The sequence below is a fragment of the Nansenia antarctica genome (assembly GCF_963989245.1).
Source record: "Nansenia antarctica genome assembly, contig: SUPER_8_unloc_1, whole genome shotgun sequence".
Lineage (NCBI taxonomy): Eukaryota > Metazoa > Chordata > Actinopteri > Argentiniformes > Microstomatidae > Nansenia > Nansenia antarctica.
Window position 1 is genome coordinate 42964 of NW_027663471.1, and position 22111 is coordinate 65074.

At 44.4% G+C, this 22111-nt stretch overlaps 2 protein-coding genes across 2 annotated transcripts; both read left to right on the plus strand.

The window, feature by feature from the left end:
• Nucleotides 1-1894: 1894 nt before the first annotated feature.
• On the plus strand, nucleotides 1895-2287 carry LOC308164645 (kelch-like protein 7; the record flags this gene model as incomplete). The annotated part of the gene is made up of 1 exon (XM_080550721.1): nucleotides 1895-2287. One exon carries the CDS (start codon nucleotides 1895-1897, stop codon nucleotides 2285-2287), a length of 393 nt encoding a protein of 130 aa, XP_080406847.1.
• A 2150-nt stretch (nucleotides 2288-4437) lies between these two features.
• LOC308164647 (kelch-like protein 7) lies at nucleotides 4438-5120 on the plus strand (the record flags this gene model as incomplete). Its single annotated transcript, XM_080550722.1, has 2 exons — nucleotides 4438-4867; nucleotides 5086-5120. 2 exons carry the CDS (start codon nucleotides 4438-4440, stop codon nucleotides 5118-5120), a joined length of 465 nt encoding a protein of 154 aa, XP_080406848.1.
• Nucleotides 5121-22111: the final 16991 nt, after the last annotated feature.

Genomic DNA, 22111 nt, shown 5'->3' on the forward strand with positions numbered 1-22111 from the left:
GTATTTCTATGCCCCAGCAGTCTGTGAGGACTTCCTATACTGGATGGATGACTGTTCCCCACCTCAAGCCAGCTTCAGTGGCTCAGGTGACCACCTCAATCCAGCCCGGAGCCTCAGGTGACGCAGGCCTTGAAAGCATGGTGTGGGAGCCCATGGTGAAAATGGACTCGGCTACTCTTCAACTCCTGCTGGAGTTGGAAGAGGAACATGAGGAGAGCGGTTCTGTTACCAGCCTGGTCCACCCTGGTGAGGACCTTGTCAAGCCTGTGGTCGTGGTTGACACCAGCCTGCTCCAGGCAAGTGAGGACCTCAAGTGCAGCCAGCCTGCAGCCAGTCTGCTTCAGCCTAACCAGGACCTCAAGTCTGCTGCAGTTTTTGACACCACCCTGGTCAAACATGAGGAGAGCGGTTCTGTTACCAGCCTGGTCCACCCTGGCGAGGACCTTGTCAAGCCTGTGGTCGTGGTTGACACCAGCCTGCTCCAGGCAAGTGAGGACCTCAAGTGCAGCCAGCCTGCAGCCAGTCTGCTTCAGCCTAACCAGGACCTCAAGTCTGCTGCAGTTTTTGACACCACCCTGGTCAAGCCTACTAAGACGAAAGGGAGAAAGAGAGGAGGTGGATGCTTCTGTGGCCTCTGGAGTGCCATTCGAAGAGGTCGAGGAAAAGACAAATCTGCTAAGGTCATGGCTGACAAGACAGAGGAATGTATCCAGACCTCATATCACATATCACATATCTCATATCACAGCCCCGGGGCCGAGCTGCCGATCTGGTGAACTGTGCAAACCTCTCACGGTTGCAGGCATCTACTGTGATGCTTTTGTTTGGTTTATTTTTCCCACCCAACACCTATCCTTTACCCCCAACACCCCAACCCCCTGTCTCTGCCCCACCACAATTCATGTATTCTTTTACTCCATTTATATATTTATATAAATAAAATGTTTTCATTGCAAAAAAAAAAACGCCTGTCACGCGGGAGACCGGGGTTCAATTCCCCGACGGGGAGCCATCCTCGTTAGTATAGTGGTCAGTATCCCTGCTTGTCACGCAGGAGACCAGGGTTCGATTCCCTGACGTGGAGCCACGCAATGGCGCTGAGTTTGTTGTTGTTATCGTTTTATACCAGTGATTAAGCCAAATGGAATGTGGCACATTCGTAACGCAATAAAGGTTTTTTATGCAGCAAACCAATGACTACGGATCGTGTATAACCAACAGAACACATCAAACTAGAACGCACGGCGCGTCAACCAGAGTCCGCGGGTTAGCATCTCAGTAGCACAGTATTAGACTGTGCTCCTTTAACAGGGTCTGAGACTTTTAAAGCCAGATATGTAGCAAAAGGCTATGGTCAAGTGGAAGGAATTGATTACAAGGAAACTTTTTCACCGACAGCCAATATGACTTCTGTACGAACATTGATGCAGGTGGCTGTACAGGAGGATCTTATCCTACACCAAATGGATGTGAAAACTGCTTACCTCCATGCACCGATTGATTGTGAGGTATATATGGAACAGCCCAAAGGTTTTGAGGAAAAATCAAAAACAGGAGAACACTTAGTGTGCAAACTCAACAAGTCATTGTATGGTTTAAAGCAATCCGGGCGTAACTGGAACAAGTTATTGCATGATCATCTTACAGAAAATGGGTTTGTGCAAAATGATGCTGACCATTGTGTCTACATTGACAGGGAGAACAAACGTTGAGTCTGTACGAGCTTGTTTGTAGGCTACAGTAAGTAGCCATTAGTTGCGATCTGGACACCCCTTTGTTTAGTAAGTCAGGGCCAGAGCTCTGGATAGCTAAGCTAACTGCTAAGCCCAAACAAACCCAGTTGATACTGGGGGTTAGGTTAGGTTGGTAGTTTAACAGGCTTAGTGTTTGTAGCATGGCGACTCCTCCGGCCCAGGAGAAGAGCGAGAGGAAGTTTGCTGCCAAGGAAGAGAACAGGCAGCTGTCCAGCATCATGGGAGTCATGAACAACCTCAGGAAACAGGGAACCCTGTGTGATGTGTCTCTGGTGGTGCAGGGGAGACATTTCCCTGCTCACAGAGTGGTGCTCGCTGCAGCCAGCCACTTCTTCAGCCTCATGTTTACCACCAGTATGCTGGAGTCGACCTCTCATGAGGTGGAGCTGAAGAGTGCTGAGCCAGAGATCATTGAGCTGCTGGTGGAGTTCATCTACACAGCACGGATCTCAGTAAACAGCAGTAACGTCCAGTCCCTGTTGGACGCAGCCAACCAGTACCAGATAGAGCCCGTCAAGAAGATGTGCTTGTAGCACTACCACATCAGCTTACCTCTACATCCCAACAACAATCTAAGAAGAAATAAATAATCATTATTATTATTATTATTATTATTATTATTATCATTATGGACGTAGCAGTATTCAGTCTCACGCTTCAATTTTCAAAACCTTCCGCTTCCATGATCTCGCGAGACAGAACCGGAGTTCGTTCGAATTTTTCACCAACTGCCGTTTAGCGTCAGACAGACTCGGTGTTTGCGAGTAGCTCCATCTCACACAGTTATATCACTAGTAACTATAATAGATAATTATCAAACAAAGTTCAGACGATGGCGACCTGTTCCCCAGAGCCACCTCCTCCTCCGGGTGAGGATGAAGATGTTCGTGAAGAAACGACACCGAGTGGTGCATATAAGTGAGTATATGAGGGAGTATATAAGTGAGTATATGAGGGAGTATATGAGTGAGTATATGAGGGAGTATATGAGGGAGTATATGAGGGAGTATATGAGGGAGTATATGAGGGAGTATATGAGGGAGTATATAAGTGAGTATATGAGTGAGTATATGAGGGAGTATATGAGGGAGTATATGAGGGAGTATATGAGTGAGTATATGAGGGAGTATATGAGGGAGTATATGAGGGAGTATATAAGTGAGTATATGAGTGAGTATATGAGGGAGTATATGAGGGAGTATATGAGGGAGTATATGAGGGAGTATATGAGTGAGTATATAAGTGAGTATATGAGGGAGTATATGAGGGAGTATATAAGTGAGTATATGAGTGAGTATATGAGGGAGTATATGAGGGAGTATATGAGGGAGTATATGAGTATATGAGTATATTTATTGTTTTCTTGCCATTTGCCTAAAACACATGTTGTGTGTCCAAGTAATGATGCCGTAGTTCACTTGGCGGTTTGTCGCGCGAGTGAACATACGAATTTAAATGCAAGCCGTGCTAACAATCAACACAGTCCTAAGATAATAATACTTTTTTTTAAAAGAACGAGACATAAATCGACATAAATAGCGTGTGACCACTCAGAACACCAGAACACCAGTGGCGGGTCTGACCACACGTCTTTGGACGGAAAGCCTAACCACTCACAGCTCCCCAACCAAAACTGCTATGAACACAACCACAACAACCATGTGCACTCAGAGCTTCATAAACTATGAACAAGGTAAATAGCCTATTAGTAGATAATAATATGATGTGTACCAAACATGTCAGCTCTGCAGTGTTCTCTCGGCGGGACAGCCGGGTGAGGAACCAGAGCAGACCAGAGGAAAAAACACAGGTTAACCCCAACCTGATAACAACCACTGACATTGACCGGAACACGACCACCCTGCCCCAGCCAATGTGATACTGGTGACACCTCCCCCACAACCCTGCGCATGAACACAACAGTACCCAAAACATACATGGAGGCTGTGGGCTCTAAGAAATCAAAAATATGGGCTGATGCAATGAAGGAGGAGATGAACTCTTTAACAGAGAATGAGACTTTCAGTCTGACCACACTACCAAAGGGCAAGAAAGCAGTGGGAGGACGTTGGGTATATGCAGTAAAAGAAAGCCCAGATGGGTCTGAGACTTTTAAAGCCAGATATGTAGCAAAAGGCTATGGTCAAGTGGAAGGAATTGATTACAAGGAAACTTTTTCACCGACAGCCAATATGACTTCTGTACGAACATTGATGCAGGTGGCTGTACAGGAGGATCTTATCCTACACCAAATGGATGTGAAAACTGCTTACCTCCATGCACCGATTGATTGTGAGGTATATATGGAACAGCCCAAAGGTTTTGAGGAAAAATCAAAAACAGGAGAACACTTAGTGTGCAAACTCAACAAGTCATTGTATGGTTTAAAGCAATCCGGGCGTAACTGGAACAAGTTATTGCATGATCATCTTACAGAAAATGGGTTTGTGCAAAATGATGCTGACCATTGTGTCTACATTGACAGGGAGAACAAACGTTGAGTCTGTACGAGCTTGTTTGTAGGCTACAGTAAGTAGCCATTAGTTGCGATCTGGACACCCCTTTGTTTAGTAAGTCAGGGCCAGAGCTCTGGATAGCTAAGCTAACTGCTAAGCCCAAACAAACCCAGTTGGTACTGGGGGTTAGGTTAGGTTGGTAGTTTAACAGGCTTAGTGTTTGTAGCATGGCGACTCCTCCGGCCCAGGAGAAGAGCGAGAGGAAGTTTGCTGCCAAGGAAGAGAACAGGCAGCTGTCCAGCATCATGGGAGTCATGAACAACCTCAGGAAACAGGGAACCCTGTGTGATGTGTCTCTGGTGGTGCAGGGGAGACATTTCCCTGCTCACAGAGTGGTGCTCGCTGCAGCCAGCCACTTCTTCAGCCTCATGTTTACCACCAGTATGCTGGAGTCGACCTCTCATGAGGTGGAGCTGAAGAGTGCTGAGCCAGAGATCATTGAGCTGCTGGTGGAGTTCATCTACACAGCACGGATCTCAGTAAACAGCAGTAACGTCCAGTCCCTGTTGGACGCAGCCAACCAGTACCAGATAGAGCCCGTCAAGAAGATGTGCGTGGAGTTCCTCAAAGAACAGATCGACGCCACCAACTGTCTGGGTAAGACCTGCTCTGTCAGCCTCAGCTCTATAACCACTACCTAAGCTCTACACCGCCAAGACTCCTGCAGGGCCTCCACGCGGCCACACACGGTAACTGGGACCTTGCGGTCCCAGGCTAATCTGTGGGGGATCTCGGAGTACAGGGGCCCCCAGAGAGATGGCGCGCAGGCCCACCGGTGTGTGGACACGCCCTGGCGCCTCTCACCCCTGTCCCAGCTATGGGTCAAATACTCCAGCTATGGGCCAAATAGCCCCAGCTATGGGTCAAATAGCCCCACTGCCTTGTGGGCCTATTCATAGCTTTCAGTCACGTGGTTTCTTCCCTAGCAACCACCAACCTGACGGGCAAAAAGTATCATAGCAACATCGCTCAACATGGCTGCCTACTATTTAGACCACCTCACTCATGAAGAACTATCAAGATACACGACGGTGATAGGAGTGGAGGATTGACACCATTCAAATAGTGTTGGATTCCCTGTCTTCTACTCTATCCGGACACGTTGGAATTATTTTCCTAACCCCCGGAGAATCAAAGTTATTGACCTGCAAAGGGTGCCTCCTTGACCGGCTTTTCCCGTGAATAACACCGGTTATGGAGGTGGTACAAACATAAGACTATTATTGCTAAATTCACCATCAGTATACGGTCATTTTGAGCCCTTAACCACCGCGCTGACACCCCGAGAAGATATACTTTTAATATGAAACTCGATCAACCGGGCGTTCACCGGCTGCTGGACGAAACTCCCAACTCCCGCTGTCAGCGAGGCGAGGGAATATTTATATCCGGGAATTCGCTCCTTGCTGTGTCCACGGTGATAGGAGTGGAGGATCGACTCCATTCAAATAGTGTTGGATTCCCTGTCTTCTACTCTATCCGGACACGTTGGAATTATTTTCCTAACCCCCGGAGAATCAAAGTTATTGACCTGCAAAGGGTGCCTCCTTGACCGGCTTTTCCCGTGAATAACACCGGTTATGGAGGTGGTACAAACATAAGACTATTATTGCTAAATTCACCATCAGTATACGGTCATTTTGAGCCCTTAACCACCGCGCTGACACCCCGAGAAGATATACTTTTAATATGAAACTCGATCAACCGGGCGTTCACCGGCTGCTGGACGAAACTCCCAACTCCCGCTGTCAGCGAGGCGAGGGAATATTTATATCCGGGAATTCGCTCCTTGCTGTGTCCACGGTGATAGGAGTGGAGGATCGACTCCATTCAAATAGTGTTGGATTCCCTGTCTTCTACTCTATGCGGACACGTTGGAATTATTTTCCTAACCCACGGGAAATCAAAGTTATTAACCCGCAAAAAGTGGGTTTTGCCCGTGGGTTTTGCCCGCAAAAAGTGCCTTTTGCCCGTCAGGTGGGCGTTTCTACTATGCTGTGACGTCACATGAAAGCTATGAATTGAGGCGAAGGCTACGGGAGAAAACCCCTAACGAAAAATCCAGCAGGTCAGCAGGCTGTAAGGTGGCAACCCCACCAGCTGCCAGCGGCTGCTTGGGCCAATCACCCACCCAGACGTAAAACTGATTACTGAAACCGAAACCAGAACTAAGAAATCACACCTGAATCAGGCATGCCGCCCTACCAGTAGGAGATAAATGAATTCCTTGGGACAAACCCTAACGGAAGCCCAAGGGAGGAAAGGCCTGCTCCACTTCAAGTCCAATACCAGAGTAGGATGCTGGAACGTGAGAACTCTATACCAAATAGGAAAGTTAGCACAACTAGCAAAGGAGATGAGAAGATACAACATTAGTATAATAGGAGTAAGTGAGTGTAGATGGAACACCTTTGGGGAAGTCACCATCGCCACAGGAGAGGTTCCTGTATTCAGGAAAGGAGAACGAAGAGGATCCACATATGCATGGGGTGGGCTTAATTATCTCTAAAGACGCTGCAAGAAGCCTCCTTGATTGGAAACCAGTTTCAGAGCGCATAATCACTGCCAGGTTCCTATCCAAGGGTCGTAACATCACCATCATCCAGTGTTATGCACCGACAAATTCGGCTGAAACTGAGGAAAATGAAATGTTCTACCAACAACTCCAAGCGCAAGTACAGAAGACCCCAAAGAGAGACATCCAGATAGTCATGGGAGATATGAATGCCAAGGTTGGAAGGGACAACAGGCACTGGATGAACGCCATGGGAACTGAAGGTCTCGGAGAAATGAACGAGAATGGAACCCTCTTTGCGGACTTCTGCTCTTTCAACGAACTGATCATCGGAGGAACTGTATTCCCACACAAGTCCACACACAAAGCGACATGGATCTCTCCTGATCTAAAGACAGAGAACCAGATCGACCATATAGCAATAACAAGAAAATGGCGAAAACTGCTGCTAGATGTTAGGGTAAAGAGGGGAACAGACATCGACTCTGACCACCACCTGCTGATAGGAGAGTTCAGACTGAAACTAGCTGCAAGGACAGGGGAAGGAAGTAGGACCCAGAGAAAATTCAACATCAGGAAACTAGGGGATCACCAGGTTAGACAGGAAGCAGGGCTTACACTTTTGAAACAGATTCCAAGCATTAGCAGAAATGGGAGATGTTGAGGAACATTGGGAAAGCTGCAAGAAGGCCCTCAGACACATGTGAACAGGTCCTAGGCTATAGGCATTCTGGGAGATTTCACGTAACTACATTTGGAGTGTGCCTCTGAAAAAACTCAGTGTGCAGGGCCTTGTAGCACTACCACATCAGCTTACCTCTACATCCCAACAACAATCGTGGCGAAAGATGTTTACCTGCAGTAATTCTGTAGCTACATGCTATGTCTTTCATCATCTGTCTCTTTACAGGGTATCCGCGGTGTCTTGAAAAGTATTAACTGTAATTTTCCATTAAATTTACAAAAGATGGCCATCATTGGATTTCTTGCAGTGCATCAATAGTTCATCAACTTCAACTGGGTTGTCTAGGATGATGGGTGGTTTAGGTGATTCAACAGATTAGTGACCTTGAGCTTGTATATCCTCAAAGCATGCATGTATGAGTTGACTTGGAAACTGTTGACATTCAGGCTCCGAGTCAAAAATATCCTGAAATATAGATAGGATTCAGATAGGAAAGAGTTCTAAATGGATTGACTTCTATAGCGCCTTATTCCAAAGCACTTTACAATGGCATCTCATTCACCCATTCACCTACCAATGGTGGCAAGCTACCATGCAAGGCCCGCCGGGTTGTCTAGGTTGATGGGTGGTTTAGGTGGCCCAACCCACACCGAGTCTGCTCCACTGATCTAGCCCTTACGTAAGCACGCAGGGTTGTAGATCTAACGGAACATGTCCTGGAGGAGGGTCCCCTCCCCAGGCACATCCGTAATCATCCTGACAGCACTTGAATAACATCCCCAACCACTGCGGGGGGGCAGGGCGGGACACAGAGTCAGGGGGGAGGAGGGGGAGACAGCGGACCCAAAAACACACGGCAGTTCTTTGACGGCGAGGAATCATGCTACATCATTGACGCTGAACTGGAAGGCAACCTGGGACGCTACCTCAATGTGAGTGTGTGTGTGTGTTGAACTTTGTGTATTTTCTTTACTGTGTGTGTGTACACTGGATGAATTGGATGTTTAACTCGTAAAAGGGAACTAAGGTCTTTCCTTACCATATATTGTCCTCCCTCTCCGCCCGAAACAGCATAGCTGCAGTCCTAACCTGTTTGTTCAGAATGTGTTTGTGGACACACACGACCTGCGTTTCCCCTGGGTGGCCTTCTTCGCCAGCAAGTGAGTCTCGTGAAGGATCTTGACCTAGCTTGACCTGAACACATTAGCATTATTGTGTGCAAAACAATGAGACTAGTATAGGACACTTGTTAGCATCTTCGCTTTACTGTGATTTTTGCAGTTGATACTTGTGTGCATTGGTTTGTGTTGTACACTATTGGCATTAATGTGTGTGTTTGTGTGTTTGTGTGTGTGTGCGCGCCATGCGCAGGCGTATGAAGGCAGGCACAGAGTTAACATGGGACTACAACTATGAAGTGGGCAGCGTGAAAGGCAAGGAGCTCCTGTGCTGCTGTGGGTCGAGAGAGTGCCGAGGAAGACTGCTATAATGAGCAGTCCTTACCTCCATCCTTTTATCTCTCCATATGTGTATGTGTATGTGTACTGTATGTAGGTAGGTGCAATATGTCTAGCGTATATATGTACAGTTTGACCTACTGCAGATTTTTTACTGTCATGAAAACTTCAATAAACAAAACAAAAAAAAGACCCGTCGTGGCAGGTAGACTACCTGTCCTCAGGTATATCCACGGTATAGACCTGCCACCTATACAGCCAAAAGACTGTCGTTAAAAAAAACATTGCTTTTTAATTAACGAGCATGTAACTTTGAGGTTATGTCCAATTAATTGGCTATACTAATGTAATGGAGCTAAATGTCATCCGTCATCCCCCCACCCACCTGGGCTCCAGCTGCTGCGGTATGCGAGCATACCTAAAACGCGGCGTTGAGTTGGGATATGAACATTAATGGAGCGGGTGGTCTTCTAAACGGTCGCGATCCAATCTTGCCAGCATTATTAGTTGGCAGTTAAATCATACTCAATTGCTAGCATTCCCCTTGCTCGTAATATGATTCTGCTCAATTTAACCCATTTTTTCCCACATAGGTAACAACCTCGGCTGATTAATATTCACGACACACACTGTCACTGACAGTGACAACTGTGTGACTGCAGTGTGTGTGTGTGTGTGTGTGTGTGTGACTGCAGTGTACGAGGCTGCCTCGCTGCTGGGGTACTGGTTAGTTTCACTAGCGTAGGGGTTGTGCAAGTGTTAAATATGTGATAGGCCTTCTGCACAGCACTGTGCCAATCTAATGCAGTATGTAGGGGGGGGGGATATTATGAAATGATACTAGCCTATTGCTGTAGTGGAATACAGAATATCATGCATTAGCAGCGGCAGCATTAGCCAGATGGAAATGTAGACATGTAAAACCTAGCTTGTTCTTAAATAAAAATGTATTCAAGAAGCCCAAAGAGCCTCAGCACACTGTGACATACATACATACAGTAGATATATTACGGTACATGTGGGAATACGGTATATGTGGGAAAACTAGGGTTAGGGTTAGGTGCTAGGGTTAAGGTTAGGGTTAGGGGTAGGGGTAGGGGTAGGATTAGGGTTAGGGTTAGACATGCCAGCATGTACCAAGTCGACGTAGCACCTAACCCTAACCCTAGTTTTCCCACATGTACCGTGTTCCCACATGTACCGTAACAGATACATCCATACCTCTCATATTTCTAGACCTGTTGTTCGTAACATGCCATTTCACTTGGCCTTTGGATTGTGTGAAGCGATCTTATGGGAGTTTTTTTTTTTTTTTAAGAAAAAGTCTCGACTTTAGCTGAATCCCAGAACACAGACTGTAAATCCTGAGCAGTCACTCTCTCCAGAAAGCACCTGAAACTGAGACTCATTGAATTTGATAAATGTCAACCTATCCAACTATCTGTTGCCTTCTCAGAGTTCTCTTGTTTTCTCCACACAGTACTGAATGAGCTCAATGAAATCTTATTCCTCTTGAAATTGTTCCCCTAATTAGTGTAATTAGCCTTAGCCTCTTAGATACATTTACACTAACAGCATTGATTGCCACACACACAGGCCTAAAAAGAAGCTTACACATAACAAATTCTGTTAGAATCTGCCGCAGACACCCTGGAGCTGGTTAGACACCCATGGGCAGAGCTAGGGAGATGTAGCCATCTGACAGACACTGACGTCGAATATTTTTTTACTCAGACTCGTTCTTCTTCTCACATAAACCAAAATCGGTACCTTGGTATGTCTCTGAGTAAATCTGGCAAAATTAGACTTTACACACAACAGAATTCCTTTTGTACCAGGATTATGTTTTCACAGTATGTTTCGAAGTGCAGAGCAGGTTGGTCGAACTGCTCCAGGGCCCAAGCTGTACCGGTATTTCCAAATGGATCAGGTGCTGAAATGCTCCTGGATCTGACAAATGGGAAACAGTTCCAGAGGGTGTATTTCTATAAACTACTAAGAGACAGGTTGTCTGGGGGAAAGTGCTGTAGTGTTATTTTCCAGGCTAGAGCCCAGGACCCATGAGCTTCGTCTCTGATCTTTTTTTTTGTTGTGTCAGCGTCTGTCCTCTGCTTACAGCTGGTCAGGCAACCGATAGGTCAAAGGTCCAGAGAGACTCCATTCCAAAGTCCGAGACTCATGACTCTCCACCCCAAAAACAGCTTGTGTCTTGTGTCCGGCAACTTATTGTGTTGCAGTATGGCAGCGGTCATAGGATAACCGTGTACCAACCAGGAATCCATACCCCAAGACACCTTTCTGTGCAACAGGGTTGTTATTGTTTTATTTCAAATTGTTTATAACAAATTGTCATTGGAGAGGGAAAATTGAGGAATGATTGTGACAAGTAATTGTGTTTTGGTTTGCGCCTTAACCCCCCACAAAAGAACGGGGGGTGGACGTTTTTGTTTATTTTTGTGCAGTTTTGTTGAAAAGGGGGAACAATGTTCCCCATGTAAGAAAATAAAATAATCTTTATCACTTTTCGGTGGTCAATTATAGAGAGCAATAGGTGGTGAATTATAGAATGAATGATTTATTTTATTTTATTTTATTCGAGTTTACAGCTACTCAAGATGCTGAACATCCTTTGTGTGTCTGACAGTGTGATGGTATTGATGTTTACTGGTTCTTACTGTATATGAATAGCCTTTAATACACAGGCTACTGTTTACCACCACATCTTCATTCTGTGCCCTATAGAGTGAAACGTATTCATGTTGCCTGGTTATAGGACACACAAGCTACAGTGGCAGTTGGGCAATTAACCATCCCTCTGCCTCTCTCTTTCCAAGGGGTTGTAATTGCACAGCAAACCTCTCGGCGGAGCGTCACAGAAATCGAACCGCAGCGACCTTCTGCCAATGATCAAAGCCTGCTACCACATCTCACTATTCCCCTAAGAGATGGAGCGAGAAAACGAGAGAGAGAGAGAGGGATGGAAATCCGTACAGGCCCACATCTTGCATCTCGATAACCGCTGGCTGCTTTACATATGAAACACACCTCTCTCTCTCTCCTTTTAATTCCCATGAAATCGGGCAGGAAACCGTTATCACGGGGGGGGGCAAGCGGAAGAGATGTGTAACGACTAGAGGGGCCATTACACTGAATCCTTCATTACACCCTGGTCACGGCTTTGGAGTATTACCCCTGTGAACACACACTCTCTCACTCCTGGGTAGATTAGGTTGGGAAGGCTGATAGATCTGTCTAATGTTATTCGTCTCTCAGATGCATACGGTTGAGTTGAATGCATCAACACAAGAAGGGCTTTTAGAACAAACACCCCGGTTGAGCTTGTGATCTGTGGGTCTGTCTGTACCTGTGTCAGACACAGAGCTGCTGTGGTTGGCTTTGATTGTTACAAGTGAAAACGGTGATGGATTTGGACACCTTAGTTTGTGAGGGTGGGTGTGGGCAGGGGCGCCGCTAAGGGTGTGGTAAGTTAGGACGATTCTAAGGGCCCAGCACTGACAGGGGCCCATGAGAATCTTTTTAAAAAAATATATTATATTTATAAATAATATTATTATTATTATCATAAGGACGTTAATGTAGCCGAATTCAAATTATAATTCTATGTATGTTTAACAAAATTAAGCCTTATTATTTACCCCTCTATTTATTCATTGCATGGTTCAGTCCACCGTGCGTGAGCTGCTAGACTAGACTAGAGGAACGTTACCGCAAATATTCTGACAAGGAGAGAGACGATGTCGTGAAAGGCAAAGCCAAAGTCAGGGTCTCAAAAGAGAAAAGTAAAAGTAAAGAACGAGGAGAGTGACAAAAAAGGGCGACAGCTAGTCACAAAGTAAAAAAAAAAGAAGAAGAAGGGTATTCATTCACAGACCTTCTTTTGGGGCCCATAACATGTAGGCTATCTATCTAGACAACAGTGGTTTAGTGATCTAATCACTGCGTGGATGATCTAGTTAGCTCGCTATAACTAATTAACATTAACTTCAAGTAAAGTTAACTTACAGTGCACTGTCAGTATAATTTCAGTTAAATGTATGAGATGATTTTGGTCCAAATATAGGTTATTAGAGCTCAGTGAATTTGTATCCAGCAGCTATGCACTCTTGCTATAGCTAGCTAGCTAACTAGTATAATGTTACATGCTAATCACGTCATGCACAGATGCAGTTTCAGGATCAGGACTCCTTCCCTCAACCCACCTCCCAGTTGAAGGAGAAGGAGGTGAGCAGTAGGAGTTTGGGGTTAACAAACATATTTTGAATATTTTAATGTATGCTGCATTACCATGCAAGCATTGAATACAGCTTTAGCTAATATTCATATTTAGTTAATAGTTCTTCCAGTAATTGCAATAACATTGACCACTGGCATCTTAATAATATTGTTAGCTAGCTAGATAACATCTAAGTTAGCTAATCTGGTGTAATGTATGTATTATTATGTTAATACTATTATAGGACATATTATGAATTATGTACCTATGGATACTCCATGCCAGGGCCCTCTTCAAGCAAGGCAGCCAGAGAGGAGAGCAGAGGTAAAGAGGCAGAAGAAGAAGAGCAAGAAGTAACAAAGGACAATGACAGCAGCACAGCAAGTTGGCTTCATCACTAGATTTCAAGGATCTTATTAAAGATGTTGCTACTAAGAAGGCCCAGCGTTTAGCTTTGATTTGATTTGATCTCTTTACTCCTATCTTGAATCGTTGTGCATTAGGCTAGATATAGTTTTTAGCTCTCCAGGTATACTATTCCACAGTACTGCCGCAGTGTAAAAATAAAAATCTTCCCATTTCACATTCAATTTCGCTGGCACCATGTCTGTGTTGCTCCCTCTTGTATAAGACACGTTTGTCTTTGTGTGAAACAAGCAATGCTGAGTCAGTAAATATCTCTCTGCTGTAATTCTTCATTGATCTAATCCTGACAGTATTATGGCCAACTGATCTTTACAAGATCTACATTTATTTAGACACAATACCACCCCATTACAATTATATTTTTTACTTTTTGTGTGATTTATACTTTTATAATTGGGTTCCAATCTTCATTTAATTATACTTTTGTCCTTGTGTTGTTCAAGTCTTAATTTAATAAGTTAAAGAATGTTGAGATTTCTTTGCTGAATTGTTGATTCCTGTATTAACTGTCATTTTAAATTACATTTACAAAAGACGTCCATCATTGGATTTCTTGCAGTGCATCAATAGTTCATCAACTTCAACTGGGTTTAGGTTGATGGGTGGTTTAGGTGGGGGGGCCCAAAATGATATTCTGTCATGGGGCCCAGAATCTCTAGCGGCGCCCCTGCCTACACTATCTCATGTATAAGGTGTGAAACACAGTTGTCTGTTGAATTCACTTCAGTATTTCAACACGGCCAATCATTTTTCTGTAGACATAATGCATGATATTCTAGAGGGGTTGGTCAGTTTGAAGTGAAACTTGTTCTGCAGTACATTAACATTGACTGCCAAAGACGCCAATTGGCGTCTTATAGAATAGTAACGTTGACTGCCAAAGACGCCAATTGGCGTCTTATAGAATTTTTTTTTTTTTTCGCGGGGATCGCGTTATTGACATGTTCTACACCTAGCGAGTGAATTTCAGACTTGGGTGTAATGTATTTCGGTCCCAGATGGGGGCAGTAGTTCGATAAAAGCCTGGAGAAGGAAGTGGCTTGCTGTGGGTTGTAGTAATGGCGAAACGGATCAGGGTATGTGCCAAACGCGGCGCGGAGCATCGCGGAGCAGCGCGGCCATCGCGCGACTCTTCAAACAGTTCAGAGTCGGATGATACAGAAAAAGTGCAGAAAAATAAAATAAAATAAAAAGTTCTGCAGAAAAAGCTCGTTTTCTCTGTTTATTGGTCAAAATCAGGTGTTTTTGCTGAAACCACCCTATGTTCTACGGCCGATTTCTAAACACTCAAAGAGGCTAGAAACAAACTTTCTTTTTCTGATGAAAGAAGAGAGTCTAAAGTTTTGGTAGATATGTTCAATGTTTATGTAGTCCGAAAATTCAATATTTGGTGGGTCTTCAAAGTTCAGCGAAAATGCCCCAAAAGTCTGGCAGTGTGGAGCTCTCCGCTCTGAACATGGCTGGCAGTCAAAGAGTTAAGGACAACTTCCTAAATGCTGAACAACTGGCTGGTAGAATACATGCTTTTGACTATGGTTACAATTAACAGCGAAATCGTCCGCCAAGAGTGAAGTTGTTTGATGGAAGTAATGATTTGGGGTTGAATGCCATACAGTCTTGGTGCTTATTACGCAATATGCCTTTGCTATTTGGTGATTTGATACAGACAGATGATAAGTACTGGCATCTTCTACTTTTGCTTCTTCAGATCGTCAACATTATATTTTCACCAATCCTGTCAGAAGGCATGACCATATACCTCAAACATTTAATCATTGACCACCATCGACTCTTCAAGCAGTTATTTCCTTCAATCAATCTCTTACCAAAGCATCACTTCATGCTACATTATCCTCGCAATATAAGGAACATCGGCCCAATTCTGCACATGTGGTGCATGCGTTATGAAGCCAAACATAATTTCTTTAAGAGACAATTAAAAAGCTTTAAAAACATTACACTGACATTGGCCAAAAAACGTTTCGAAGTCGTCATAAAACAGCTGAATCTGCAAGGCATCTTTTTCTACAGAAAATAGGGGACTTTCTTTCAAATAGGTGGCATCTCTTAAATCTGCATACACACCTTCCTTGTGAATGTGCCTGGGCTTGAACATGTCTGCAAGTTCTGGGTTTTGAAAAATGTTCTTCAGTGTTTCCAAAATGGGAACATATACGACAGCAACGTAGAGCCGAAAGGGCGAAACACCGGGCGCTAAGTGTTCCATGAACTGTGGATATTACTGTGTTGAGTTATTATTCACACATGATATTAATTATATTATATTTCACTTATTCCAGGCAAGTAACCGTGAACTGATCGTATATGCCTAATAAGCATATTTGAACTTGTTAACTTAAACAAACAAAACACTGCATAATGGAGGAGAAATTCAAGCACTAATGAAGCAACCTTGCCCTAACTTCAGCAACACGAGGACTCTCTTTGACTTTACCAACATCAATGTTATACACAGTGGTCTGGATGAACAGGTACATGTTGTGGAGCATGGTGTTGTATGATGTGCCAAACACAAAATGTGCCTTGAATAGTTAATCAAAAGCACCAAGAGAAGAGGTTGACCTGCAAGGTATGGCATTCTTGCCGAGAATGATGAAGAACTGGTGGATTGCATTCTTCTTAACGCCAACAGCCAGGAGATAGGGTTGAGTGCTCGTAGTGATGGCATCGAGATTCTCTTGGATGCTTGTTCCAGTCTGAGAAGACAAATACACATGGAGTGACGATTAGTATTACATGGTTGTAATAAAAAATAATTCTCATCATTAAAAAAAAAACATAATAATTTAAAAATAATTATAAATACACACAAACCTTCTTGAAGACCACAAGATGCTTCTCCGCTTGGGAGGCCGACACCTTCCCTGGTCTCTTCCGACCCTGAGCAGTCGGTGGAATCAGGTGTGACAGCAGTAAAATTGATGAGAGGTCACTGTCCCAACCTGCAACACAGAATTGCACTTGACTTGCACTGTCAGCAGCATTTTTACAAAATACAGAAAAGATAGCATTTCTATATAATCACAAGAAGCTCTCCCACTACAAATCCTTATAGCTGAGCCAAAGACTTCAGTGCGTTTGAGTCCTTGTTCAATATACAGAACCAGTCAAAAGTTTGGATGCACTTTCTTATTAGAAATGAGAATTAGTATTATGTTGATATATGTTTAGACATGATACATTATGGGCCCTCATTTATTGACGGGCAATGCCTTAACCCAAACGCAGTCAATAAATTAGGGCCCGATGTCGATACAAGTCTATGAGTGCCATACAACGTCAGTATCCTTACAGCTTACCAAAGTCAAAATCCGCTTCAGTGCCATCCTCAGGAGGATCAGCAGCCAGCAGGAGTTCTTCAAGTTCACTGATGGATGGGAGCTTTCTGCATTGTTGGATAATCTTTTTCTTGAATGTGGTCGTCCACCTCTCCAGAAACTTGCCTGATGCATCCTCTCCAAACATCAGAAGGAAATCCTGTTCAACCTGGGGTAAAGGTATTGGGGGACAATCTCAGAATTTTACAGCCAACCAAAGTTAACAGGTGCTAGTTATTCATGCATCACTACAATACCCATCTACTATTCAAAACTACTCAATAATGGTCATAACGCTGTCAAAATAATGACATAATTACCAAGCCTTTGACATCCCTGAAGCGTGGAAATTCTGAAAGTATGTCGCTTGACTGCTGGGGATTAAGGACCAAGTTGCGGCGATAGGCAATGTCCATGTCCTCCAATGACCATGTCCTCATCAGCTGCATGTCTCATTAGTGCGATTGCTTCTTTGCACTGATCTTCGCTCAGGGCAGTCTCTGGTACATATTGTGACTCTCGTCTGTCAGTTGGTCCTCCAGAAATGTTGTTACCAAATGGTCTTTCTGCTGAAGCTACACAATATGGGAAAATACCTGCTCAATACTGATGACAAATATGTACATTTTAAAACACTTTCAGCAACTTGGATTTGACCCAACTTTAGAATTTGTATTTATTTATTTTATTATTGGCTGGACAAACATTATGTGCAAAAAATCTTGTAACGGTTTTGTTCCATACATTTTTACAATATAATTACAGTTACCTCCAAATGAAGCTCGTCTGTCTTTAGCAGTGCTTCTCTGAACAGTTTTGATCCTCCAGGCCAGGTATCCAGTGCCACTCTCGCCATCATAATAATGCTCCTTGGAGGATAGCAGAAACAGACAATTCTTCATTAATAACATCAGGGGTGCAAACTGGTGATGGCCCAAAAAGGTGACACATTTTTTTTGTGGCTAACCTTTGAATAGCGCTAGCACTAATGGTGTTAAATAGATATCGCTAGCACTAACGGTGGTCTAACAATGATGCGTGTGTAAGTAGCAGCAGCCCTGACCTCAACACCTGCAGAATTACTTCTAAAACAGTTTACCGTGACTGTGTTCTCTATGCTGTCTGGAACTGTACCTAGCTCCCTGAAGCTAAACGTTATTTCAACTGCAGCAGAGTTTAGCAGACAGGGAGATTAGCTAGCTTGTGCATCATGTGACATGGATGAGACTTAGACACCCCCCCCCCCCACCACACCCAAAACATTTTTTTTTGCAGATCTACACAATTCACATGGATGACCTATTTTGAGATAAAAACGGCTAATTTAGCAGAAAGGTGACAAGTTTGCACCCCTGAATGATGTTGGTTTGCACTGTCTTGTCCTGTCTTGCACCTGTCCTGTTGTAAACTGCGCTCTACTGTCCCAAACCAAATTCCTAACATGTTTACATGTCATGGCAATAAAGTCTTCTGATTCTGATTCAATCATGTTTCCTCCCCGGTCTAAGCGGCACCGTCTCCTCACCTCATCTCCACCATCATGCTCTCCAGGGCGCGGGCCTCCTGGGTCTCGTGGAAGCGGATGTAGAAGTTGCTGGGTGACTCCACATGCTCCACCAGCACAGCGATCACCTCCCCAGGGTCCCTGGGCGTGGGGGCCCTCAGGCGCTGGCCCCGCAGGGCGTCGAGAGGAACCATACCTGCCATACACCGTACCTGCACGGCAGGGAACATGGCCACCATCTAGAGGGGGTAGAAACACACAGCCATGAGTGTCCACAAACACACACACACACACACACACACATGAATGTGCGTGTATACACACACGCACATGTTTTTATTGTCACCACAAAGAGACTTCTTGTGGATTGAATGGGGTTGTCCTTGAACATTTAACAATCACCAAAGAAGATGTACAGACATAACACCACACAGGCATTAATAAACACCTAATGGATCAGATTATGTAAAAATGCAATTTTGACCAAACATGTAGATAGAACCTTATGGAATGGAATGGAATGGACTTTATTTGTCATTGCTACAGTACAGGTACCAAACAACGAAATTTAGGAGGGGATAATTCTAACGTCACAAGACGGGTCTCGTCTCTCACCTGTTGGAACGTCGTGGTGGCGATGCGGAGGTCTGTCTCTGACATCAAGTCGGCAGGGTCCTCCCCGTCCTCCTCCTCTCTGCGCCCCTCCCAGGGCGACTCCCCAGAGCTGAAGTAGTACGCCTGGCTGGAGGGGTTCAGACCGTCACCCTGCTCAGCATCCCTGGGGCTGTCGGGCTCTACAGCCCCTGGACAAAAACATCAGGGAGGGTGCTGCGTTTATAGAACGCCATGAGCTATAAGATACAGTACTCAGTTCTGCCCCCCCTATCTTCAAATGACCCTTCCCCCAATGGGACAAATGGCTGTGATCTCTCAGTGATCTCTCAATAATGTGGGAATGCAATGGTATTAGCTGAATAGAATAGATAGGATGCATTTTTACATTTTAGCCATTTAGCAGACTAGTACTTGTCACTTGTCCAATTCTCTCACTTATGTCTTATATCTATTGGCACTTTATTTATCTTGACTTATTTGTCTTTGTGCTGCAATGTCAAGGAAACGAAGCCAAAGATTTTTACTCTCTTACACTTGTATAATGTGACAAAACAATAAAACGTGAAACCATCCAGCTGACCTGGTTGCATGTGGCCGGTGTGTTGGATGTGGGTGATCATCCAGCTGGGGCCCTCGTCCCCGGCCACAGGCCGCAGGTGCAGCGTGTCGCTCAGCGCCCCCACCATCTCCGTCACACTCAGGAAGCCACTCTTGGCCACTGGGAGCTCCTCCCCAAACATCCTCTGTTGACCAGGGGGAAATGGTAAATGGACTTATGACATGTGGCCAGCAGGAGGTAGAGTCACCGTCTAATGATCACAAGGTTGGCAGATCAGAGGTTCGAGCACCGGCTGGCCACATGTCGAAGTGTCCTTGGGCAAGACACTGAACCCCAAAATTGCTCCCAGTGAGCGGGCCGGCACCATGCATGGCAGCTTGCCGCCATTGGTGTGTGAATGTGTGTGTGAATGGGTGAATGAGAGGCCGTTGTAAAGCGCTTTGGACCATTTACCATTTGTGTAATAAAGGAAACTAGTAGAATTACCTTGTATTCGGCATGAAGATCATGAATTGATATTCCTTCACTGTTCTGAGCAACAACCTATAAAGAAGGAATCACACTGATGTTAGAATCTTCAGTCACCATCACGTGTGACTAGAACATTAGGAGATTTCAATGATTTCGGTATCCACCCATTTACATTACATTTACATTTTTGGCATTTAGCAGACGCCTTATTCCAAAGCGACTTACAATCAATACATTTGACTAAGCAAGTGAATCATCAATCCACCAGGCGTATCAGGAAGAGTAATCTAGCTCAGGCCAGGGGCCATTGGCAGTCTCAGTGATTTTTAAAAATATCTATAGACACTGGAGAACAGAGAGACAGTACAAGGGGGGCAGTAGGAGTCTTGGGGGACACAGTAAAAGGGGAAAAGCGGGTGTCTCAGGAGACACAGTGCTGGGGGGTAGTGAATGTCTCAGGAGGAGCAGTTAAGGTGTAACCCATAAAGGAGCAACTCAATAGTCTGGCTCCTGACTCGTTTACTTAAACAAATGTACTTATTGTAAGTCGCTTTGGGAAAATGTAAACTGACCTGGCGAAGATTGGCCTTCAGCTCCTCACTGACGGTTCCCGCATGGCCGTTCTCCAGGATACGCTGCCTGAGCTTCTCCTCCAGCTGCATCGTGGCCAATCAAACACAACACATTCACTAGTGGTGATTGGGTGAGTTCCCATTCATATAATGTGAAGTGCAATGAGACCAATATCATTAAATATCTCATTAAATGTTCTTCACAAAAAAACATGACTTCTAGTAGGAGGGAACTACTACAAGCATTTAAAGTAATGTTACAGTTTCACCTTGCACTTTACATGTTCTTGCACTTAGTTGTACAGTATATTTATTCATAATATCCACTCATATTGGTACTGTATATTTTGTCTTGAGTATTGTCGTGTTGTCGTCTTGTTGTTGTATGTACTGTAGCTTGTTTAGCATGGAGAATACTAAATCATGTTCCTAGTGCACTGCACATGGCAAATAAAGTTGAATTGAATTGAATTGAATCACATACAGAATATTTATGAGGTAAAAAGAGAAACAGACTCACTTTTATGACACATTTTTCAAATAGCTGCCCTTGTTGGATGAGCTGTGGCTCAGGTTGTGTGAGTTCCATGTGCAGACATCCTTGATCCTGGTGTCCCCCTGAGCTGTCAGGGACGGGGTCCTCAGGACCAGAGGCCATGTGATTCTGTACTGGAGTACCAGAGGGCTTTTCCACAGGAGCTGAAGTCAGGCAAAATCTTACATTAGTCACAACCAATACCAGATCACTACTGTTTACATGTTACACCCATTTACATTTTAACCATTTAGCTGTTAAAATAATGAAAATACCACCGCTCATCCGTGATCAGACTTGAGCTGAGGTGCTGGAATTTAAGAGTATCAATAGTGCAAAAAAACAGCATCTGTCCGCACACTCAAATATGTGCAAAAAAAACGTAGTTTATTGCATGAGCTTTCAGTCATAAACCTTCTTCAGGGATAAAGCAGACAAGTGAATGCAGTGGTATAAAGGCTTCAAACAACATCACTTAATTAGCCAATGCACAACATCTGTGTCACACTATTTCACCTAGTGGCTAGTAGGGGTGTAACGGATCACGGATAATCCGTGATCCGTTCGGATCGCCCTCCACGGTTCGGTACCGCGGATCAATAGCAAAATCCTTTTTTTTTCTTTTTTTCTTTCCTAACACCAGGGGAGCCACCCCTCCTAAATTTCGTTGTTTGGTACCTGTACTGTAGCAATGACAATAAAGACCATTCATTCATTCAAATGTAACCGGTAGAAAAACAATCATGTGCGCTTTATTCTCACTCTCTGCATGTGTACTGAGTTGACAACAACATTCATTCACTCATCTCTGTCCCAATTATATCACGTCATATCACCCGCTAAGCAGCCTGGGTGATTGTGTAAACACACAAAAAAAGTACTCTGTTACTTTGCAGCAGTGATGTTATATATATATGTTGTTATATATAG